This window comes from Peromyscus eremicus, chromosome 9 (genome assembly GCF_949786415.1).
Source record: "Peromyscus eremicus chromosome 9, PerEre_H2_v1, whole genome shotgun sequence".
Taxonomy (NCBI): Eukaryota; Metazoa; Chordata; class Mammalia; order Rodentia; family Cricetidae; genus Peromyscus; species Peromyscus eremicus.
In genome coordinates, this window is record NC_081425.1 from 111,977,515 (window position 1) to 112,002,657 (window position 25,143).

The 25,143-nt window shown below is 44.2% G+C and overlaps 2 protein-coding genes across 5 annotated transcripts in view; one reads left to right on the forward strand and one right to left on the reverse strand.

Moving 5' to 3' along the window:
• The first annotated feature begins 7,435 nt into the window (after positions 1-7,435).
• Positions 7,436-13,193, forward strand: Pdhb (pyruvate dehydrogenase E1 subunit beta). The gene is made up of 10 exons (XM_059274263.1): positions 7,436-7,563; positions 7,636-7,689; positions 9,139-9,246; positions 9,339-9,401; positions 9,492-9,527; positions 9,850-10,135; positions 10,481-10,591; positions 10,975-11,066; positions 12,262-12,403; positions 12,658-13,193. The coding sequence occupies exons 1-10, from the start codon at positions 7,522-7,524 to the stop codon at positions 12,801-12,803; spliced, it is 1,080 nt and encodes a 359-aa protein (XP_059130246.1). The 5' UTR covers positions 7,436-7,521; the 3' UTR covers positions 12,804-13,193.
• Positions 13,194-15,031: 1,838 nt separating this feature from the next.
• Positions 15,032-25,143, reverse strand: part of Pxk (PX domain containing serine/threonine kinase like) — a 91,435-nt gene continuing 81,323 nt past the window's right edge. For all 4 annotated transcript variants that reach the window (XM_059274265.1, XM_059274264.1, XM_059274266.1 and 1 more), the window contains exon 18: positions 15,032-15,443. In XM_059274265.1, coding sequence (XP_059130248.1) covers positions 15,229-15,443 — 215 coding nt within the window. In that variant the 3' untranslated portion in view covers positions 15,032-15,228. The remainder of the gene's footprint in view (positions 15,444-25,143) is intronic.

Below are 25,143 nucleotides of genomic sequence, written 5' to 3' on the forward strand. Positions count from 1 at the left end.
TGGGGCCAGTGTGGGCTATGGATGTTAATATTCTGATCCACCCCTTGAAATCCCACCCCTTGGTGCCACCCTGCATCCTGACGTAAAAGCCTCATTCTGAGGAAAAACTCCTCCCCTTTCTCTCTCTCTCTTCTGCTTTTCCTCCCACGAGGTGAGCACCTTCAACCTCTCTCTCTCTTCTTCTCTCTCTTTCTGTCTCTCTCTTTCCTATCTTTCTCTTCATCTTTGTGTGGATGCAACATCTGGGTTGTGAATTACTGGCCGCTACCACTGCCACCATGACCACATGGCATGCATCTGTCCAGCCCACCACTGCATCTGCCCAGCATGTTTCCCTGCAAGTGCAGGATACCCTCGGGGGTCCCCACACACAATATTTCATAACATTGGTGCCCAACATCACCAGGCATTGCTTTCTCCTGCCCACCAGCAGTCTGAGGAGCTCTGGGATCCTGTACCACCTGCCATTTTTTGGGCTGGAGCACTACCAGGGACTTTTCACCCTACCAGATCAGTTAGATTCCTCCCTTCCCTTCTGGCCATTTTCCCACAAGTGAGGATTTATCTCATTTTGCTCACTGGTACCATGTGTGTTTTGGGCTCTAAGCCCTTTGGCCCCTGGCCCCATGTGTTGACATATGGAGACGGCTTGTGCCCACTCAATTCCATGACCCACAGCCTTTGTTATGATGGTTCATTGGCTATCTTGCACTATTCATTAGTCCTTGCTGACTCTCTGGGATGCTGGAGGTCAGATTCATCTCATTTCGCTTGCTGGTACCACATCTTTTGGGCTCATAGCCCTTCTGCCCCCATCCCTGTGATATGACATATGGAGACGGCCAGTGCCCTCTCAATTCCACAGCCCATAGCCTTTGTGATGTCAGTCCATTGGGTATCTTGTGCCATTATTATTGACCCTCACTGACCCACTGGGACACTGGAGGTCAATCTGCTGGGCTTCATGCCTCATTGTGGAAATATGCACCTATCCCCACTCCCACCCCCACCACTGCGGCTTGGGTTTGTTCCCCTTCGGTTGCTTGGTCCCTCTCTCCTACCTGGCTGCACTGCTACTTCTCCATCTTTCTTTCACAAAGTCTATTTCCTATATGTGAATGGAAATGTATGATTAATATGGCCATCTGTATCTCTTTCTGACTGACTTTTAAATGTTTCAATTTATCTGTTCCTCATCTGCTCACTTTATTTTGGAAAAAAAAAATAAAACCACATGAACAGATATTTGATATGGGCAATCATGTGATCAGGAGGTGCCATCTTAAATAAGGGCAATTACATGATCAAAGTGCCATCTTAAATAAGGGCAACCACATGGTCTAGCCACCATCTCGGCTAAGGTCAAAACAGGCAGGTCATATGACCTCACCACTGTAGATGTAACAGTCTTATTAAATAAGAAACACAGAGCCAAATGCAGAGTTAAAAGCCCAAGAGGTCAGAGCAGTAGCTAAGAGCTAAAACCGCCTTCTTAACCCTTGCTGCCATTGCCATCCTTCCCCTGAAAAACAGACCTACTTCCTGTGTACCTGTCTTTATATTGACTTTCTGTTCTGCCTTCTCATTGGTTGTAAACCCAACCACACGACTTCCTCGTCACTGCCTGTCTATACAGACCTCCAGGTCTTCTATGGTTGGTATTGAGATTAAAGGCCTGTGTCTCCATGCTGGTGGTATCCTTGAACACACAGAGATCTGCCTGTCATGTGATCCGGATTAAGGGCATGTGCTACCATTGCCAGACTTCTGCTATGGCTTGCTATTAGCTCTGATCCCCAGGTAACTTTATTTATTAGCATACAAATAAAATCACATTTCAGCACAAATAAAATATCACCATACACCACCATCTTTACTAAGGGCAGCATGGGCGGAGCATCCGGTGCTCAGGCTGTCGGTATGGAGGAAGGAGGTTATGGAATCACCTCCTGCCACACATTGTTTCACTATTGTTTTATGAGCAAAGGAAAAGTCCTCCGGCCCTGGCCTGACATTCCCCTAGCTGCCTCTCTGACTCCAGCTGTCTGGGTGGGATGGAAGTCCAGTTGAGGCCTGATGTTCATTCCTTCACAGCTGCTCCTGTGGGCAGGGCCTGGAGACTTATGTGCTCCCCTCCGGGGCATCAGCAGAACTACATGTAGTTGGTATTATTATATTAAGATTTTAAATTTCATATTTTAACATTAATACAATTCTGATACACTTTAGGTCACAAGCTCAGGATTTAAAATTTTCCTTGTCTACTCATTACCTGCTTTTGCACAATTTGGATTTCAGTAGTGATTGATAATACTAATTTATCTAAAACTTACATTTTTTCCTTACTTATCTATTCCTAAGGATGGTATTTTTTCTCTCTCCTGGTCTTGGGACTCCTGTGCTTCCCAATTATTAAGACCATGGGCAAAAAGGTTCCAAATAAATTCATGAATTTTAACTCCCATCTCTAGTCTGTATTTCAGCAGGCTGGCAGAAACATTGAAGCAGCAGTTGTGGACCACAACCTGCAGCACTTTCCCTGCTAAGGATGTCAGCAGAGACTCTTGTCTATGTGATGTGGAGCAGCCCAGCCAAATGCATTGTTCCCTGCCTCTACAGCCAGGTCAGATCACCACGTGCCTGGGTTCCCTCCTCACCTTTAACTAGCCAGAGTCCTGACCACCTGCGCCCTGTTTCAGCTTGAAGCAGCTATGGAGAAAATGTCATCCTGTGCTTCCTGTTCTCAGGACAGGCTGGAGGGCTAGGTTAAGGATGGAAACCCTGGGATAAAGTCCACTAAGAGGGTCCTTTTCTCAGAGTTGGGCTGCACCCTGACTCACAAGCCCCTTTTCTCCTATTCTCATTTGGCTTTGGGATCTTTCCAATGTCACTCATCTTTGCCTTCTCAGGAGACAGCTTAAGAAATAATTATTTCTATATATGTCATTCAGGATTATAATCTGGTTGTACTCAAAGATCAGAACTATAGCTACAGGGCCTTAAAAATCATAATAGATTCAGATATCACTGCCAAGAGCTTAAAGAATGTCTCTCCTTACTCAAGGTCTATTCAGGTTTAAGAATGTGAACCTCCCTGTCCTTGCTAACTTCATTAAGCTATAACTAACTGGGAATTTAAGTTCAAATTTAACTTCAAATTTAAGTCATATATATGCTCTCAAAGTTATAAATACATCTAACAGATTTTGTTTCACCAGTCCTCAAACACCCAAGAATATGGCATTTAATATAAAAACTTTTTATGATAAAGAGACATGTCAGCTCCTGGAAGCATCCTGTATCTCCTCCAAGAAGATAGAAGGCCACAGAAGAACTTCCACCCAGAAGCTTATGGCAAGGCCAGCCATGCAGCAAAAAGCTGAGATCCTGTCCAGACTGTGAATAAGTGGAACAATGGAGGACCAATTGCTCCATACTGCAAAGTTTTTCAGGCCAGGGTTTCTCTGTGTAGCTTTGGCTGTCTTGGAGCTCTCTCTGTAGAGCAGCATGGCCTAGAACTCACAGAGATCCACCTGCCTCTGCCTCCCCAGTGCTAGGATTAAAGACGTGTGCTACCACCACCTGGCTAATCCAGATGTTTTTTAAAGAGTGAATGGACCAGCTGATTTAGCCATATGACTATTATGTAACAAACTTAAATGTGGAATGTACTAATTTGCATAGCTGTAAAGATGTGAACCAGTCTCAGAGGGTTACATATTGTATGATTTCATTCATATAACATTCTGTATGTGTGTATATGTGTTGCTGGGATTCATCCTCCCACATGCTAAGTACATGCTCTACTGCTGAACTCTACGCTCAAAATATAAAAGAATGAACAGTTGAAATGATGATAATCGGCGCTGGTGGTGGCGCTGGTTACTGGCAGAAAAGTCACGAGCCATAGCCACGACTACCAGAGTTACAGAGAGCTTTATTGGGAGGAAGGAAGGGATAGGAGAGAGGAAAGCCAGGCCTGGAGAGAGAGAAAGATGGTGGGGTAGGGGAAGAGGGGAGCAGAGCAGAGCAGGGAGCAGAGAGCAGAGAGCACAGAGCACAGAGCACAGAGAGCGTGGGGTCTGCACCCGGTTTTTAAGGCACAGATTGCGTGTGTGCATGCATACGCATGTAAGACACAAGACCCCGAGCTGCGCATGTGCAGGAGTGAGGGCAGAATCCTAACAGCAGTCATTTGAACACATATCAGAAATTGTTGTGAGTTGAGGACTATGAGGTAACGAGGAAGTTTCTTTGTGGTGATGAAATAATTCAGTGTTTTGATTGGGCTGGTGATTACATGATTCTGTACATGGGATAATACACACACATACATATATAAGCACATTCATATGGTTAGACTATATAAACATATAAAATAATGCACATAGCTGGGCATGGTGGCACACATCTTTAATTCCAGAATTTGAGAGGAGAGGCAGGATGATTTCTGTGCACTGGAGGTCAGCCTGGTCTATAGGTAGGGCTATATACAGAGACCCTGCCTCCAAAAGAGAGAGAGAGAGAGAGAGAGAGAGAGAGAGAGAGAGAGAGAGAGAGAGAGAGAGAGAGAGAAAGGAAGGAAGGAAGGAAGGAAGGAAGGAAGGAAGGAAGGAAGGAAGGAAGGAAGGAAGAGTACTAGGTGTGGTGGTCCAAATCTGTAATCTCAGTAATCCAGCACTCAGGAAACTGAGGCAAGAGGACTGAGGAAAGTTTGAGGCTGTCCTGGTCTATACAGGGAGTTCCAGCAAGTCTGGGCTGTGCTCAGATCAAGACTCCTCTTCAATCCAAAACAGCACATAAGGTTGGTCAAACCCATAGAGACAAAACCTTGGATAAAGGGATTTCCAAAAATGACAAAAGACCCTGAAGGGACAAGCATTTCTTTCTACTCTGCAAAGATTTGATTTTGAGAGAGGACTCTATGGCCAATTTATGCTTCCCAAAGCCTTTCTAGAAAATCTAGTGAGCATGTGAATACAGGTTTAAGAATTCATGACTTTAAAATCCAGTATTTTCATCATTTATGTATTTTAAACAGGAAATTTTGTTCAGTCTTTCAAAATTGGCCAGCTTAAAAGGAAAGGAACTATACCAATTATTATGTACTGTGTTTCTTCCCGGCTGGCAGGAGTCTGACCTCACAGTCTGATTCATTGGTTGGTCTGAAAAGAAAAGGCACTCAGGAAATGAAGGAGGAGGGGAGGAGTCACTGTTCCAAACAGAAAAGGGCATTTGCTTCAGGCTGTCACATTCCAAGAATACAGTAGTGAGCCTTTATATAAACAAAGGTTTTAACAGGTGGGAAAGATTGAAAGATTTCCATGGCAGGGGCACACCTTTAATCCCAGCACTCAGGAGGCAGAGGCAGGTGGATCTCTGAGTTCAAGCCTAGCCTGGTGAGTGAGTTCCAGGACAGTCAAAGGCTACACAGAGAAACCCCATCTTATGGGAAAACAAAAACAAAAAGACATTCCATGAAAGTCCTTTAAAGCAGGGGAAATTGAAAAGTCCTTGTCCTAAACACAGGGTTTTTTTTTTTAGTATTTGATAGAAAAGTTCCATATTTGCTCACTCTTTCTTTCTTTCTTTCTTTCTTTCTTTCTTTTTCTTCTTTCTTTCTCCTTCCTTCCTTTCTTTTCTTTCTTTCTTTCTTTCTTCTTTCTTTCTTTCTTTCTTTCTTCTTCCTTCCTTTCTTTTCTTTCTTTCTTTCTTTCTCCTTCCTTCCTTCCTTCCTTCCTTCCGTTCTTTCTTTTCTTTCTTTCTTTCTTTCTTTTTTCTTTCTTTCTTTCTTTTTCTTTCTTTCTTTTTTCTTTCTTTCTCTTTCTTTCATTTCTTTCTTTCTTTCTTTCTTTCTTTCTTTCTTTCTTTCTTTCTTTCTTTCTTTCTTTCTTTCTTTCCTTTTTTTTTCTGAGAGTTTCTCTGTTGCCCTGGCTGTCTTGGAACTTGCTCTGTAGATCAGGCTGACCTCAAACTCAGAGATCCGCCTGCCTCTGCCTCCTAAATGCTGGGATTAAAGGCATACACCACAAACACCTGGCTCATATTTGATATTTCTTACAATGTGACCACCAGATGGCAGCAGTGAGAGAGATTTGGAAGGAGTTGATCCCTTACCTCTGTGTCCATCTTTCCATTTACAGATGAGATAGAATGCAGAAAATAAAAGCCACATCTAAGCAGCTATTCCCAAATGTCTATCTCTAGCCCTACCAAATCTTCAGGCTTCAGACTTCTCTAGTCTGGGTATTGAGTGGAAAAAAAAAAAAACGAAATAAAAAAGAAAGGAAAGGACATGATTACTCCTCGGTATGGTGGAGGAGAAAGTTTATTATAGATATATAGGAGAGCATAGCCAGAGGCAGAGACATCTGGAAGAGTCCAGAGTGGATTTGGCCAGGCTGAGCTGGGCCATGTGAGGAGAGGAAGGAACGGGAATCGGGTGCAGCAGCCAAGAGGGCAAAGGTAAAAAAGGGCCAGGGACCAAAATGTCTGGATTAGATGGGGAAGAGCCTCTGGGGGCCGGCTGCTCAGTCCTTTGGCTGGAGAGCTCAGGGTAGAGGGGTGGGATATGCCAGACATACCCAGGAGCAGATAAGGACTGAGGGATGCTGGGAGAACCAAGTCCCCTTTGATATGTTAAATAGGCACCTCAGCCATTTGTCCCGGGTTTGAAACTTGGAAGGTATGCCATCAAAATTCAGCATGATTAGAACAACTTCCTCACCTCTTCATGCCTAGGTGGAGATAAAACTAACAGAAACCACCTACAGTCACTTATGAAGCACACATCACAATACTTGTCACACAGCGGACACAATGGATACTTGAAAGTTATTGTTTATAGTCAATGGACAACGTCCATTCATTCAATAGCGAGGGCTCTCCCATATGTCTCTGCCTCCGGCTATGCTCTCCCATATATCTATAATAAACTTTCCTCTGCCATACTGAGGTGCAGTCATAGCGTTTCCTTGCCTTTTTATTTCGTTTATTTCGACCCCCTCCACTGGACTGTGTGCAAGAGCCACGTGGTACTCAAGGGCCACAGTGCCCGCAAAGGGGGTGGCCTTAAGGTCAGTCAGGCCGCACTGTCTCAGCACGTGGGCAGGCAGCAGTTCAGAGGTGTGCGCACAGCGTGCTAGCTGCATGACAGCCGTTGCAGGCGGTCTGCAAAGTCTTCTCGACTGCGCTGGTCAGAGGATCAAAGCACCTACACACCACCTTGGCAGGTTCCCGACCAGCCGGGTGGGCAGGGCTCGCAGGAGTCGCACCCTACCGTTGGCTACGCTCGCAGAGGCCCATAGGGTAGAGCCGTGCTAGCCCGAGGGCGGGACTCTCTGGCATCGCACCTTGCTATTGGCTGCCCTAGGAAGGCGGAACCCTTAATCATCACTCTTTATTGGCTTTGCCCGACGGAGGCGGGCCCTGGAGTCGTCACGCCCCACCATTGGTTGCGCCAGGACGGGTCTGCGGCGCTTCTGTGTTGTCATTAGGCGGCAAGTAGAGGACACAAGCAAGATGGCGGCGGTGGCTGGCATGGTGCGGGGACCCTTGCGGCAGGTAGGGAGCGGCCCCCGCACGCCCGCGGTCTGCCCCGTGCCCTCCCTGAACCTCCTTCTCTCTCCCTGCCAGGTTTCCGGGCTGCTGAAGAGGCGTTTTCACCGCTCGGCGCCCGCGGCACTGCAGGTAACCGGCGCCGACGTTGGGCAAGGCCGGGAGGGAGTCCTCGGTCCCGGGCGCAGGCCTGAGAGGCCGGGTGGCATCGCGGACCCTGGCGGCGGCCGAGTCCTGCGGATGATCGCGCTGCCTCTGTCCCCGCCTGGCGCCACTCACACTGACACCCATCCCCGCGAGGCTGGTGGCAGTCTAATAAGCGACCGGCTGCTTCCCTGACATCCCCCCCCCCCAAAAAAAAATTGTGGTAAAATATAACTTTAAAATCTTTTGCTAAAATGTAAAGTTTATTGGCATCGAATGCATTCACCATATACACTATTCACTTTTAGAACTTATTTTGATCATCCCAAACAAGAACGCTGGCCGTTACACGATAATAACTCACACTTCTCCAACCGCTCTTATATACCATATTGTACTTTTCTGACCCTATGAGTTTGCTTGTTCTAGAATGCCATGTAAGTTGAGTCTTTTGTCCTTTTGTGTCTGGCTTATTTAACTTCTCACAGTAGCTTCAAGGTTCATCCGTTTTGTAGAATACATCAGAATTTGTTCTTTGAAAGGGTGAATCATCCTTTGTACATTTTATACATTTATTCAAGGGTGGATATTTGGCCTGTTTCCACCCTTTGGATTTGTAATGGTGCTGCAGATACATGCTTGGATCCCTGCGTTCAGTTGCATAGTATATCTTGAAGTGGAGGATTTTACCATTCTACATATTAAAGTAGCAGCTCCTGCATTGTGGATGTCAAGTGTTGGGCACTAGTGAGTGCTTAATACTTAGCCTTAGTTAAGACTTCCTTGCTAGTTCTCTGCCTCGTAGTACTCCAAATGTAGTGATAAAACAGCCTAGCATGCTTTCTACTTAAGAAACTGCCTGTGAGCTAGTTTAGGGATCCATCAATTTTCTTGCCTTGGTGTCCATCAACAACAACACTACAAGTGTTCTGTAAGCTTGCCATTAACATCTAGTGAAGGATTAGTGACAGAGTGTTACTTTTAAGTTCTTGGAACTTTTGTTTTGTTGGTTTTGTTTTTTCGAGACAGGGTTTCTCTGGGTAGTTTTGGTGCCTTTCCTGGATCTGGCTCTGTAGACCAGGCTGGCCTCGAACTCAGAGAGATCCGCCTGGCTCTGCCTCCTGAGGGCTGGGATTACCGCCGCCGCCGCCGCCATCACCACCACCTGGCAAGTTCTTGGAACTTTAATTTGTATGATACGCATTTATCTGCTTTGTTTATATGTATGGGTGCACTTGAGAAGGTCAGCTTCCAGAGAATCAGTTTCCTCCTTCCACCATGTGGGACCTAGGTATCAAACTCATCAGACTTGGCAATCTTGCCTCCTCAGATTTATGTTTTATGTTGTGGGCAGCCTAGGTAAGTATAAGGAAGGAAATCTTTATGGTATCTAAGTAATCTTTTAGCTAATTTCCTGTTTATATACCCCTATGACAGTTGACAGTTCGTGAAGCTATTAATCAAGGTATGGATGAAGAACTAGAAAGAGATGAGAAGGTATTTCTGCTTGGGGAAGAAGTTGCCCAGTATGATGGTGCATACAAGGTAACTGGAATTGGTAACTTCATATAACATCAAAAAGTACCCATTTGCCCTGACAAACACTTGAAAGTCATGGGGTTAAATCTTAATTGTAGGTTAGCAGAGGCCTATGGAAGAAATATGGTGACAAGAGGATCATAGATACTCCCATATCAGAGGTAAGCCTTCCAGATCGGCTTTGAGAAGCTAGTTGAGTATTTAGTTTTAATTTCTGTGGATGTTTTCTTAGGCTGCTGTTTGCTTTACAGATGGGCTTTGCTGGAATTGCTGTTGGTGCAGCTATGGTATGTAATATTATGAAGTTTATCTAAGGAGATTTCCTTTAATATTATCTTCTGAAACTGTTGTTTGAATTGGGCATGGGGGCACTCACCTTTAACCTAACCCCAGCACTTAGGAAACAGGCAGGTGGATCTCTGAGTTCAAGGCCAGCCTGGTCTACAGAGTGAGTTCCAGGACAGCCTGGACTACACAGAGAAATCCTGTTTTGAAAAACCCACAAAAAGAAAGAAAATATTGTTTGCATATTGGAAGAGTGGAATGGTTATTTAGCACTCATCCTTGTTCTGTTTAGTCTTTTTAACATTGATGTTTTCTACTTGACAGGCTGGGTTGCGGCCCATCTGTGAATTTATGACCTTCAACTTCTCTATGCAAGCCATTGACCAGGTTATAAACTCAGCTGCCAAGACTTACTACATGTCTGCCGGCCTTCAGCCTGTGCCCATAGTATTCAGGGGGCCCAATGGTGCCTCGGCAGGTGTAGCTGCTCAGCACTCACAATGCTTTGCTGCATGGTATGGGCACTGCCCAGGTTTAAAAGTGGTCAGCCCCTGGAATTCCGAGGATGCAAAAGGACTTATTAAATCGGCCATTCGTGATGATAATCCAGGTCAGCATAGTAACATTAAAAACTGACATGAACTCTGCATTATGGTTCAAGGGCATCTATTTTGACATAGGCATAGCATATGTAAAGTGCTAATGACAGAAAGACAGTAAAAACTGCTTTTCCTCCTCATTGTAAGGTGCTAGTTACTTATTGCATACCTGCACCATTGGCTTAACCTTAGCAGATAGAATAATATTGACCAAATTGCAGGCGTCAGCAAGTAAACCATCCTGAAGCTTCTAGACTGATAGAGGCGAGGCTTCTTAGTATTTAGAAGATGAATGATTTTATTGTATATGTATTCTTAGTCATTTTGTCTCTTTGAGAACTTACTATATCTTGCAGTGGTGATGCTAGAGAATGAACTGATGTATGGAGTTGCGTTTGAACTTCCTGCAGAAGCTCAATCAAAAGATTTTCTGATTCCTATTGGAAAAGCCAAAATCGAAAGGCAAGGTAAGAACACCTACTAGGGGGCTGGAGAGATGGCTCAGCAGTTAAGAGCACTGGCTGTTTTTCCAGAGGTCCTGAGTTCAATTCCCAGCAACCACATAAGTACGCATTAATCATTTTTTTTTACTGTAGCCCTTGTGTTTGCATAGGTCAGAAGATACTGCCATGTAGTTTTGACTTACAAAGTAAAGGATGAATGAGTTCAAGTTAGGCTTTTCTGAATTTCTGTCTGGTACATTTGTATTCCGTGTCCATGAATACAACCTCATTTCTTAGCTCACTGAAACAAAGTGAAGGTCTGATAAGACATGAGCTGTAGCTGGCTGTAGAATCACCAGTGCTACATTAGATCCATTGACCTCTAATCTGTGACCACTTTATTTCAGGGACCCACATCACTGTAGTTGCCCATTCAAGACCAGTGGGCCACTGCCTAGAAGCTGCAGCTGTATTGTCTAAGGAGGGAATTGAATGTGAGGTAAGTGGACATTCACTCTACCCCCCACTTCTTTAAATCAGAAACTCCTTTTAAGATTCAAGGCTGTGGGAGCTGGAGAGATGGCTCAAGGGTTAAGAGCATTGACTGATCTCCCAGAAGTCCTGAGTTCAATTCCCAGCAACCACATGGTGACTCACAACCATCTGTAATGAGATTTGGTGTCCTCTTCTAACATTATATACATAATAAATACATCTTGGAAAAAAAAAAAGACTCAAGGCTGCTGAGTTGGCTTAGCAGGTTAAGTTTCTGAAATCTAATTAGTTGAAAATCTAATCCCCAGGAGACACACAAACAAACAAAACCAAACAACTTTTAAGTACCTTCTTAAGTTAAGATCCAGTCTTGCTGGTCTTGAGAGAGAGCTGTGCAAGCATGAGGAGCTGAGTTTGGATCCCTAACACTCACATGGAAACAAAAACCAAACAAGCCAGGTGTGGCAGCATTTATCCCAGCCCTGGGAAGACAGTGCTAGGAGGGAGGATCCCTGGTGCTTGCTAGCTTGGCCATCCAGTCTAACCAATTAGTTAGCTCCAGATTCAGTGAGAGACCATTTCTAAAAAATAAGGTGAACAACTGAGCAAGAAACCTGAGGTCATTCTCTGACTCCTCACGTGTGTGCACATACAATCACACATGCACAAGATCCAGCCTTGGAGCTGGACTTCAGAAGTAACTAAATCTAATCTCCTGTGTAGAACCTACCAAGTAGTTTTCCTTGGAAAGTATTACTTACTGTGTTTCATAAGCTATAAAATGAGGATAATAGAAATTCTACTCCATAGGGTATCATGATGTAGGGCCTCACCTATTTATTTTGATAAGAGGGATGATGAATCCTATAGGTGAGCAAAGCTTTCTGTGATGGGAATACAGGTTTCTGATTTAATTGTAAGATCTTTTACTTTCTGTTTAAGACAAGGTCTCCCTGTGTAGCCCACACTATCCTCAAACATGTGGTCCTCCTGCCTCAGCCTCCCAAGTGTTGGGATTACAGGTTTGCACTACTGTACTGGTTTTCCTTTTAGTCTCTACATTTGTGTACCTATTGATAGGTAGGTTCAATTTTCCTAGACCCAGAGATTAACAAAAACAAAAAAGAAGTGATGTTTTGGGGTCGAGGCTGTATTTGTCTCTTGGTTTCTATAAAGCTTATTTACTGCATTGCCTTTAGGTGATAAATTTGCGTACTATCAGACCAATGGACATTGAAGCCATAGAAGCCAGTGTCATGAAGACAAATCACCTTGTAACTGTGGAAGGAGGCTGGCCACAATTTGGAGTGGGAGCTGAGATTTGTGCCAGAATCATGGAAGGTATTTCAAAGAAACTGGTTCTAGGATACAATCAAACTATAGTGACCAGTGTAATTGAATACCAACTGAAAAGAGATCAAAAGCTAGGGGTGACCAAATGACTTTTCAACTTGTCAGTCTAGGGTTTTTGTCCTTTGGGTAAGTGTTTTAAAAAGTCAAGTCAAAAGCAGTGCCCTAATAACTAGGGTTCATTCCCTTGTTTTTCTCTTTCTGAGTCCCAAACCAGCCTCTCAGGTGAGCCTTCTCTTCCCCAGGCCCTGCATTCAATTTCCTTGATGCTCCTGCTGTTCGTGTCACTGGTGCTGATGTCCCTATGCCTTATGCAAAGATCCTGGAAGACAACTCCATACCTCAGGTCAAAGACATCATATTTGCAGTAAAGAAGACATTGAATGTCTAATTTGGACTTTGAATATCAAGTCATTGAAATTTATTTAAAATACTTGTTGGGACTTCATCTGATGTTTACTGAGAAACTTTACTAATCATAAAGTTAATTCTACAGCAGCAGCAGGTGTCTCTGTACTGGTAAGAAGTTTAAACATGCTTATGAGTGTAAAACTCCACTCCCCGCTCTAGATGCTATACTTTCTTTGTCTGTTACTGTTAATCTAGTCTTTGAATAAGATTAATATAAATTATTTATCCTCTTTCACTATAAGGGGCAAGAATGTTGCAGAGTCCTGATGAAAGATATTCCCCCCAGAAGATAACTTATATGTTTAAAAAGTATATTATCTACATTTGCTGTTAAATTGTTTTGATAAGGAATAAAGGGGATTCCTACCTATGAGTAAATTGTATTTTCCTCCCACCACCTCCCACCCCGAGACAGAGTTTCTCTCTGTAACACTTCTGGCTGTCTGGGTACTCACTTTGTAGACCAGCCTGGCCTCAAACTCAGAGATCTGCCTGCCTCTGCCTCCCAAGTGCTGGGATTAAAGGCAAGCGCCACCACTGCCCAGCAAGTAGTTGAATTATATTTTTTTTTATATTAGTGAAATAATGTATGTGTAAGTCTTGGAGTACTATTAAGAAATTAGTGTCAAATGGAAAAGGATTTCACTGTATCCCTGGCTGGCCCAGAACTATCTGTAGACCAGGATCTCATAGAGAGCCACCTGCCTCTGCCTCCCAAGAGCTGACATTAAAGGTATGTGCCACCATACCTGGCCCTAATTGAAGTTTTTGGGTTTGTTTGTTTGTTTTTTTAAATTTCCAGGATCACAAGTATGTTAGCCAAGTGCTCTACTACATCCCCAGACCCTATTTGCTTTTATTTATATATCTTAAACTTTACCCAAAATTGTGAAAACTGAAAGCAGAAGCACTCAGCTCCAGGTTTCCATCAGACTGGTCACTAGTCCACACAGCACTGTCCACAGCCGAACAGCCTTTTTTTTTGGAGGCAGACTCATTATTTAGTAGAGGATGATTACCTTGAGATTTTGACCCACCTACCTCTACCTTCCAAGTGCTATAGACCACCATGCTTAGTTGATAAAATGCTGGTAATGATCCAGGGCTTCCTGAGTGCTATACCAGCACTTTGCCAACTGAGTTATATCCCAAGCGTAGCATGTTGACTCTTCATACCAAATTTTAATAAATTTTTTTTGAAATTTCTTTTTGAAATGAAAAAGATTCATGTTGGGTACTCTTCCACAGTGCCAAAACCAGATATTGTCATATATGAGCCTCTTTAGAACTTGATGGAAAGGATTGTTTTCAACAAGTTATGGAAACATACAGATGGTCTCTACATAGTAAGGGCTATTAGCAATCATGAAGGGCTAAGGAGACAGGAAATGAATACACTTGTGACACTACACTTTGTTCACAAAATGTGCTGTAGGAAGTTCTCATATGAAATACCTAGCAAAGCCACAACATTTTCTTGTCATGATTTATTTTAATAAAAATACAGCTGAGTATATCACAGATTACATGAAACTATACACAATGACATTCTTTCTGCATAGTAACCAACACTGATATGTGTATTTAAATTTTAAAATGGATTTTTTTATAATCCTTTAAAGTGCAATTTATTTAAAGGTTTAAACAAATCACAGAATGAAAGATTTCTAATAACTGAGTAACATCAAAAAAGATGCTGAAGTTGGATAAATCAAATCAGAAGTGATTGCCATCGATGCCAGATTCAACCTGGACCTAAATGCTGAGGACTAAGACAACCCTTTAACCAGCAAGAGCTTTTTCTATGGTTAATGTTTTTCTGTCTGTTTTGGTACATTCTAATTGAAAAGAACTATAAATCCTGAGTGGCTGCTTTCAGCCACAGTGAGATTCCCATTGAACTTGAGATAGAGGAATTCCCCCTATCCAGCGAAAGGGAGAATGAAGAGAGCTCTTGCTTCTCTACCTCAGCCTTGGTTAATGTTAGCATCTGAGGTGAACTACCTAAGAAATAACCAGAAAATGCTTCGGAGGAATGAGCTATGAGAACGCTTCTGATAGAGTAGGAGGGACAGTAACAGGCCAGTCACTGCTGTGACAGAATATTGTCATTGCTTTTGCTTTTTTGTCATTTTCCTTTAGCTGGTGCAAATAATGATTCCATATGCTGCTGCCCCCTAAAGGAAGCCCGTTAGAGTCACAGAAGAGTAAAATGTTAAGGCAGCGATGCTGGCCCCACTTTATTCTACTTGGAGAGCATTTCCCTCTTGCAAGACTGGCTGTACCGGCTCTGCAAGGACTCACCCAAGGAAGGGACTTGAGGGAGGCTGTGCAAGGACTCACCTAGGAAGAGGAAGTTGGGTGAGAGTGGGACAGAAGAGCTTGCCCAGTGTAAACAGGAAACATCAGCCAATCTTAGGAGCACTGTGATCACAGGTTTTGGCTTTCCTTAGAGTTCCCTTTTGGAAATTCTGGATAGAGTTGAGCAAGGCCCCACGGTTCACACCATTCACAGCCTGGGGCAGGAGTGGGGCAGGTATCTCTGTGCCTGAGGTTGTTGAGTGACCTGCTGGTGGAGGCGGAGGTGGAGGAGGAGGTGGAGGTAATGCAGAAGACAGCCCTGTAGAGGAAAAAGAAGGTCAGTGTTCCACCTTTCCACCTGATAAGCATACTGATACTACCTGGGCCAGGGCAGAGTGGACTCTGGGGAGACTGAATGTTCTCAGAGGGGCTAAAACCCAGTATTCAGGGTGTTTTCAAACTAATTTAAAAAAGAAAAGAAAGAGCTTGAAGCAACAAAGGGGGGATTTAAAGGTTGCATTTCTTTCAAATGACAGTCATGTGAGAAGAGAATTGAATTGAGTATCAGGGATTATGTGAAACCACACAGTGACATCTCTCCCTAGAGTGTCTCAGACTCCACTCCCAGCAGGTTGGCTCTACCTACTGAGTACACAGGGTAAGACAGATATCTGCATACAGAGTTGGGCCAAAGGGATGAACAATCCCTAGCTGCTTCCTCACACAATATTTGAAGGCTGTGATTGGCTAGGCTAGGCCAGCAAGCCCCAGGGATCCTCCTGTCACTATCTCCTCAGCCTTGCAGTTTTACAAGCATGTGCTATGCTCCTTGCTATTTATTTATTTATTTATTTTGGGTGCCAGGAATCCAAACTCAGGTCCTCATGCTTGCACAGCAAGCATTATGACATGATCTCACAGCACCACAAACTGCATCTTCATTTGAAAAGCGTGTACTGTTGTAAAACATCCAAAGCCTTAAGTGATAGAAAGCCTTAAGGTTAAGGGTTAAGTAAAGACAGAACTTGATGACAAAAGCAGGAGTGACATCTGTTGGCCTATTAGAGAATAAGCCATTCAGGATTCTCAACTAGGAGCTAATGCCAGCTGGTTACTGGCATTTTGAATCTGGTTTGAATGATTTCCTATTGGGCTGAATTAAAGAAACATAAAATGCTAGTACTTGTCAGCAGGCTTTTAGAGAAAGGGCTCTCTCCCGGCTATGGCATTTTCAAGGGGAAGTCTGACCCAAGAACAGAGTGAACCCACATGGTGTGTGTGTGTGTGTGTGTGTGTGCACAAGCATCAGGGATCCTGGACAAAGAGCAGGAACCTGGGTACCTAAAACATCCTTCAGGTGAAGTTTTTTAAATATTTGTTTATTGTGTATGTGCACCTACACAAGCATGCTACAGTGCTCGTGTGGAACTCAGAGGACAACTTGTGGCAGTCAGTTCTCTCTTTCCACCATTTGAGTCCTGGAGACTACTCAGGCTGTTAAGGCTTGGAGTCCTGCATTTTTACCTGCTGAGCCAGCTAGCCAGTCCTTAAATTTTTCTTTCTCTTTTTCTTTCTCTTTCTTTCTTCTTTCTTTCTTTCTTCTTTTCTTTCTTTCTTCTTTTCTTTCTTTCTTTCTTTCTTTCTTTCTTTCTTTCTTTCTTTCTTTCTTTCTTTCTTTCTTTCTTTTTTCTTCTCAAAAATCACTCGGTAAACTGTCTTGTTTTGTTTTTTTCTGGAGCTGAGGACTGAACCCAGGGCCTTGCGCTTGCTAGGCAAGCGCTCTACCACTGAGCTAAATCCCCAACCCCAAACTGTTCTTTCTAATGCGAAACATCACTGCCATAATAGGCTTTAATGTGTGGCAGTTATGGGCACTGTGGTTTTCTAAGGTCCTACTTATCTGTTGTTACCACACTGCTATGAGCTGCGAGAATAACAGGCAAGACACCTTGTCCACTAAATGTGGATGAAGGAGGAATGACTCAAGGTCACCAATAAAATACTCAAGTAAGTACCTCCTTTCCACTAAGTGGGACAAGCAATGGCCAAAGTCTTGCAATTCACAAAAACCACTTACCTTCCTTTATACCCTGATTAAAAAAAAAAATCACACAAATACACATTCTCATGCTCTGCAATCATGGAATTCTCAAATAATGATACCATAACAATACAAATAAAGATTAAATACAGACAAATGAACAAAATGTAATTTACATTGATTCTGCTCAACAATGAATGAAATTGAATTAGGTTGTATATAGGATAGATTGTGGAAGACATTCCTGGCTTTCCATCATAGGATTATAGACCTTGAAGTGACTACTGAGGTGAGAAGCCCAGGTGGGATGAGGGTAGAAGTATTCCACTTACGGCATTTGAGTAATGACAGTGAAATGCTGGAGTCAGGGAGGGCTCTCTTGAAGCTCTGGGAACTGTGTCTCTTGCCTGACAGCATGCAGTACCAAGGCTGCCAGAGGAGGAAGCTCTCTGCCCATGTGGGAATGAATGGCTATCAATAACTCATACACTAGGCACTATCTTAGTGGCCAGAGAAGGGCAGCAGAAGTATTAGACCAGATCAGGAGCTGTAGGTTTCCCCCTCCCAGCTTTGTGCTCAGACCCCTGGCTGAAGAATCACTGCAGGGTTAAAGCTCAGAAGACAGGTTTAGGCTGCAACAGCATTGGTGACCCTACTGCATGCCTGAAACTGGCCATCCTGAGATGGCTACCCTACAGTCTAGGGTTTAGGAAGGCTAGAGAGAGGCCTAGGGGCTTGAATTCATGAGTATGGTTGGTGGCCTTGGCATACAACAGGTTGGCTTCAGAGAACCAACCCTTGACTCTGGACTCACAATCTCACAATGTACTACCAGAGTTTGGGAGTTAGGGATGGATGGTTTCAGTAAACGGATCTTTATTTTCTAAGTGAAGGCTGAAACTATCACGTAACAAAATCCTCAAGAGGTTGGTCGTATCAATATGCCATCTAAATATTATGCCTGTATAGTAAACAGAAGAATGAGCATCCTGATGTCTGCTCACATGGGAGCTGGGCTAGCCTGTGCCTGTACAGCAACCAGAAGAGGGGGCTGTGTGAGAAGTGGTTTTGCTCATTCCAGTAGGGAAAAGTAAACTCTGATGCCTACTCACAGGGATCTCTACCAACCAATCTCAAAGGGCCTGATGTTCCATGAATTACAGAAGGCCTTGTTGTATACCCTAAGGCAAGGAAGGCTAGAACTCAATCTCTAGGGAATACTGCAAGTTGAGGGGAGGCCCTTAGAACTAGAAGGGCAAAACTGGAAGAGGCAGGAACACACTAGGAGCTCAGTCTCTGAGGACAAACTCCATCCATTCATTGTCTTTGGCCATTTTAACAGTCTGTTAGCTTCTTTTAAAGGTTAGTGAGTATAAGACAGGACCATTAGCAAAAATGTCAAGATAGGAAAGGAAGGGGCAAAGAACAAACACAAGCCCTGAGACAAACCCTGAAACAACTGCCTGATGCATGCACTATCTCTGTACCTACACTCTATAAAGAAGTCCCTTTTATTAAAAGGCCTCTAGTAGCTTTATCCCCAAGAGGAAAGAGGAGCAGACAAACTCAATGTTGGGGGCTGGTGGTCATATGAGGTCCCAACTAGGATGGGGCATGCTCCTAAAAGTGCATCTACAATGACAGCCAGGTCAGTCCTGAGTTTTCCTAGCTCATGTTCTCTTAAACAAAAATCTCAATACTAGCTGTTCTAACTTTCCCAGAAGCCTCTCTACTAGACCCAGTAGGAATGTGGCAATCAGCCAAGCTCCAGAAAGAGAATGCACTCTGGGTACACAAAGAAAAATTATGTATTTTAGATCTTCGGAGGGTTGCTGTGCCAGGAACATCTCTAACACTTTCTTGGAAAGGACATTTGAAGTCACCTGTTCTTAGTCCAAGTTTAATAGTTTCTCCAGGTTTCTGTAGGTCTGGATGGGTAAGCCAACTGGCCACTAGACCATACCAGACACAGAGGAGACAGCAGTCACACAGGGACACAGCAGTTCTCAGCTTTTTGGGCCACCTTTGCCTTGGCCTTAGACAGATGAGGAGACTCATAGCTTACTCAAGAATCCCCAAGTGTATGTTAGAAAGAACTATTTATTTGTCATCAATTATAAAAGCCAAGAAGTTGTGCCAACAACTTGTCTTCATCAGTAACTAGGAACCAACATTTTGTAGCACGATTTTGAAAGTAAGTTTTCAAAATTAAAATGCACTCAGATACCAGAGATGCAATTAGAGCTCATATTTCCAAACTAAAATAGAGTGAAAATGTAGATTTTAGAAGGTCATGATGGAAATGAAATGAATATGGATGAAGTGACTTGGCAGGGGGTGGGGGGGTTGGGGGGCCTTTTAAAGATGCTGTGTTTCACTGAAATGTTCCAACAAGGGAGTAGTTTCTGTTCTGCTTCCCATGTTCACCAGTGACACAAACACATTGGGTCCAATCTCACACATAGAAACACAGCATCTTCAAAGCTGGAGAAGTCAGCATAGCTTACTTTACCGAAAATTCACGTTCAAAGTGGTGCATGCTCTACCGAAGACAGCAGAGAGAGGGGAGAGGGGGAGGGAAGGAAAGAGAGACAGACATAATTATTCAGAGTTTAGTGTCATTTAAGCAAATAACAGTAAAATGTTAGTCTGAATTGCATGTTTAATATTCTCACTGCAAAACTAGGGTGCACTTAACTACAAAATGCCATAGTTTACAAACTCAAACATGAACCTTTCAGGATACAGCAAATGAACAAGTCATTTTCTTTTTCACACTTTTCTAAGCCAGTTAAATGCTATTTTTATTTATTTACAAACATCATAGGAACTTCAGAAGAGCACAGAGCTTTTCACTCTCCAAGTGCAGCAAAAGAGATGTCCGCACCTATCACCAACCAAGGATGAAGGAAAACTCACTGCTTTACAAAATAGTCTTCCAATGCCTAAAATAGAGATTCTCTAAGTTGAGAAGAACAAAGTAACAGAACAGGATTAAGGAGGGTCTGTAGGTGGGCGACCTCTCAGGAAGAGCTGTGGGGACACCCTCTGCAGCCCACTTTAGTCTAGTGAAACTTCCAAATGACAAAAGCAAGGAAATGGTTTGGTTTTTGTTCTTTCAAACTCACTAGGTTTCAGGTTAAAAACAAACGATAATGCTTCTTTGTTGGAGCCCATCTGGGGTTCCTGGTGGCTTTGTCCAGCAGTTCTGCATAAAGAGGATGCTTGGACCATGGGCCTGAGAATCAGGTGTTTGGAAGGGTCTACACTTGGCTGTATCTAGCAAGGGGGAGGTCTTTGCTCCTCCCCTTGGCATTGTCATAAAAAGCCCTTTGGAATAAAGTTCAGGGCTGGTGGATTCAGACCCAAGCCCTCCCGAGGCTATCCTGGGTTTCTCCTGTCTTTTCTCTTGCTGTCTAGGTATCTCTTTCTAGCTAATATTTCTCACTTTTCCCTACTCAAGAGTACCCTGGGTCATAAAAGTGGCAGCTAGTCTGCCATACTTTTTTTCCACACAGTGAGCCCCAGAGCTCCTCAGGACAAACAGCAAGAAAGAACATAAGACTGAGATGGGCCCCTGAATCCCTGTGGCCACAAGACCAACTCTGGAAGAAGCAAAGGAGGCTGGGAACACTCAGCCAGTCCCTCTCCCTGTACAAGGGGAGAAATCCATGGAGAAGCTCACACCTTTAGAATGGGGTGGAGGGGTGCTGGAATTCCTAGCCACTCCCCCAGCTACATGACCACACATGCACTGTCCAGTAGCCAGGCAACATACTTAGTTATCCCAGGGCTTTACATCCTATGTAATCTGTGTGCTGTGTGATCACGTAATTTATGTGCATGCGGGGCATAGCTACCTAAGCCCATATGTGCATGTGTGGGGGGATCTATAAAAGCAGGTCCTACTTATCCCTTCGCCCTTTTTCCTGCATGATCATTCCCATAGGCCTAAGCATATCACTTCTGTTCCCTTCCCTTAATAAACTCTTATAGTGGGTTTTGTTGTACCTTGTGGCGTTCTCCCATAGTAAACAGTGCCCCTTAATGAATATCTTTGCACTGCTTTAAAAAAAACATTGGTGCCAAGACAAAGCAGATCCTCACAGATCTCTGCACCCGGGACCCAGTACTAGGGTGATATTTTATTTGTACTGAAATGTGATTTTATTTGTATGTTAATAAATAAAGTTACCTGGAGGTCAGAACTAATAGCAAGCCATAGCAGAAGTCTGGCAGTGGTAGCACACGCCGTTAATCCCGATCACATGACAGGCAGATCTCTGTGTGTTCAAGGATACCACCAGCATGGAGACACATGCCTTTAATCTCAATACCAACCATAGAAGACCTGGAGGTCTGTATAGACAGGCAGTGACGAGGAGGTCATGTGGTTGGGTTTACAACCAATGGGAAGGCAGAACAAAAAGTCAATAAAAAGGACAAACACACAGGAAGTAGCTCTCTTGCGGAGAGGTAGGACAGCAGTGGCAGTGAAGGGTAAAAAGGGTTTCCTAGCTCTTAACTACTGCTCTGACCTCTTGGGCTTTTAACTGAATTTGGTTCTGTGTTTCTTATTTAATAAGATTGTTCATCTACACAGTACTGAGGTTATCTATGACTGCCCACTTTTCCATTTGCCCAGCCTCCAGACCACTTCACACAACACTGGCCAATCCGATTGGTGAGTTTTCCCTTTTCAGTTAGCATAAACAGTCCCCTGGACCCGTGAGACTGACTGTAGACTGTACTGCATCCTTCTGGTGTTCCCAGTATTGGGGGTATCCCGATCCATGGCCTTCATCGGCTACAGTCAGCCCCCATTGCAGGCTTCAATCTCTAGCCATTTCCCACAACTGTGGTCTGAGACAATTTTGTTCTTGCTGTCAGACCCTCCCCCCCACTCCCCATTCCCCGTGTCCCGGTCCTTGGGTTACATATGCCCTCCTCTCATTCTCTGGCTTGATGAAGCATTAAATGACTTGCGCCTACCACTGTCAGATACTTGTCCTCAGGCTACATACACCGTGGCCCTCATTCTCTGGCTTGATGAAACATTGAATGACTTGCACCAACCGCTGATCCTTACTTAATCTCGGAGACTCCTGAGATTGTAGTCTTGGATCACGTTTGGTTTTTTTTTAATTTTTTTTCTCTCTGCCGCGGCCATGGGAAATAAAGCTTCCAATCCTATTAGCCCTACCTCTCCCCTGGGATGTCTTCTGGAGACTCTTGAGCCTCTCAGCTTAATGCCTTACTTAAAGACCTCTAAGCTTGTCTGCCTTTGCACTAAGAAATGTCTTAAATATCCCTTAGATAACAATAAAAAATGGCCACCTAATGGCTCCTTGGACCCTGATATTTTATGGGAATTATCTAACTTCTGCCAGCGAGCAGGCAAATGGAAAGAGTTGCCTTATATCCAAGCTTTATTTTTTTTAAACCTCAGCTCCGAACCCTCCCTTCTTGATTCCTTCTTTGCTGCCCACGTGCTCCTAGCTATGCAACCTGAACCTGAGGAATCTCTGACAACCACTCTTGATGGACCCTGCAAATGAACCTCTGCCTATCTGACCTCCTGCTCCTGCTCCTCGGGTGTCTGCCCCTCCGGCTCCTCCTCTAGCCCCCTCCTCCTCTCCAACATCAGGCTGCTCCAACCACCCAACTCTGGCTCCAAACTTTACCCCTCCTATCATTCGTTCTTGGGCTGCTAAGTGATCCAACCCTGGCCATGCTGACCCGTCAACCATTCTCCCTTTGCGAGAGGTAGCAAGAGTGGATGGACTGGTTAAGGTTCACATCCTTTTCTCCCTCATGGAACTTTCTCAGGGGGAAAAAAAACTGGGTTCCTATACCTCTAATTCTTCTTTCTTTATTAAACAATTCTAATATATTACCCAAGCTTATAGCCTCACCTTTCATGTATATATGATCTTGCTAACACCCTACTTCTTGAGGAGCACAGACGAGTTTGGGAGCAGGCTAGGATACATGCAGATGAGGATCATCAAACTAATGCTGCCCATCCACCCAGGGCTGAGGCGGTTCCTGATCAGGACCCACATTGGGATTACAATACCCCAAGTGACTCCCTAGCTAGGGATCAGTTTATAACCTGCCTGCTGGCAGGTCTGGGTAAGGCTGCCCTCAAACTAGTAAACTATGAAAAGCTAAAAAACATAATTCAAGATAAGGAAGAAAATCCGTCTAATTTTTTAGAGCGGCTTACAAAGGCTCTCTTATAATATACTAGCCTAGATCCTGAGATCCCAGAGGGCAGACAGCTCCTTATGACCCACTTTGCCTCACAGAGCTTCCCCAACATTAGGGCTAAACTTAAGTGTCTGGAGAGAGGGCCTCTGACCCAACAGGCAGAAGCCTTAGTGGTGGTATTTAAGGTGCACCATGGGAGAGATAAGAAAGCCGATAAACAGAACTGCCAAATGCTGGTGCACGCTGAAGGCCTCCAGGTCCCTGTTTTAAGTGTGGTAGAGAAGGCCACTGGGCTCGTGCCTGCCCTGCCCCATGAGGTCCACCATCTGGGCCTTGTCCAAAGTGCCACCAAGGGGGACACTGGTCAGCTGACTGCCCCTGTACACCTTGTGGCATGGGGACATCAAACGAAAACCACCCTCCAGCCAACCTCCTAGGCTTGGCAATGGATGATTGAAGGTGCCATCTCTCACAGGGAACCAGCCATTACAGTATTGGGCAATCCATTTCCTTCCGGGGCCACTTACTCAGTCCTGGGGGAGTTTTGGGGTCCCACCTCTTCTTCTTGTCTCCCTATTGTTGGGGTAGGGGGACAGTCTTACCTACCTCACCAGACCCCACCACTTAATTGTATTTTCAGGAGTATCCATCTCACCAACACATTTTTAATTGTGCCAACCTGCCCTGTGCCCCTAATGGGAAGAGATTTTCTAGCTAAGGTAGAAACTTTTATTTCATTTGCTCCCCCCAATTGCCTTACTCCAGACTCATCAGCAGCTCCTCTCTTCCTCCTAGTCACCCAGCCTACTAGCTATAACATTTCACTTCTTTTGCCAGCCTCTCAGGTGGACCCAAAAGTCTGGGACACCCAGAACCCTTCTATTGCTAGGCACCATCCCTGTATTATTATCCAGTTGCAGAAGCCTACCAGATACAATACCCAAGATCAGTATCCTTTCACTCCAGAGCCTTAGAGGAGTTAAGCCTATCATTTCTGACCTTCTCAGGAAAAAGCTGCTCTGCCCAAAACTGCTCCTCTTCCCCTTTTTAACACCCCCACACTTCTGCAAAGTCTAATGGAACCTACTGCCTGGTTCAAGACCTCCAGCTCATTAATTCTGCAGTGGTCCCTCTCCATCCTGTAGTGCCTAACCCTTATACTCTTTTTCTCAACTATCCCTTCAGAGACCTCTCACTTTTCAGTTCTCAATCTCAAGGATGCATTTTTTTCTATTCCTTTCAGTTCTCTGTCTCAAAATATCTTTCCTTTCACCTGGACTGACCCTGACACTCATCTGTCTATGCAGCTGACCTGGTCTGTCCTACCACAGGGATTCAGGGACAGCCTACACCTATTTGGTCAGGCCCTAGCCTCTGACCTGTTCTCTCTGTCTCCTCCTGGCTCTAAACTAAAACAGTATGTAGATGACATTCTACTATGCAGCCCATCATTACAACTTAGCCAAACTAACACCTCTGCTCTCCTAAATTTCTTATCCAGCCGGGGTTATAGAGTCTCGCCTTCCAAAGTCCATCTGTCCACTTCCCAGGTTACCTATTTGGGTCTAACCATTACGCCAACCCACAAGGCTATCACAGTAGATAGAAAGCATCTAATCCAGTCTCTTGCAGTCCCCTCTACTAAGCAGGAGATTCTGTCCTTTCTGGGAATAGTGGGCTCCTTACAGTTTTGGGTTCCATCCTTTTCTCTCCTTGCTTGCCCCTTATATGAGACAGCTCTGGGCTCCCAGCATGAACCCCTCCA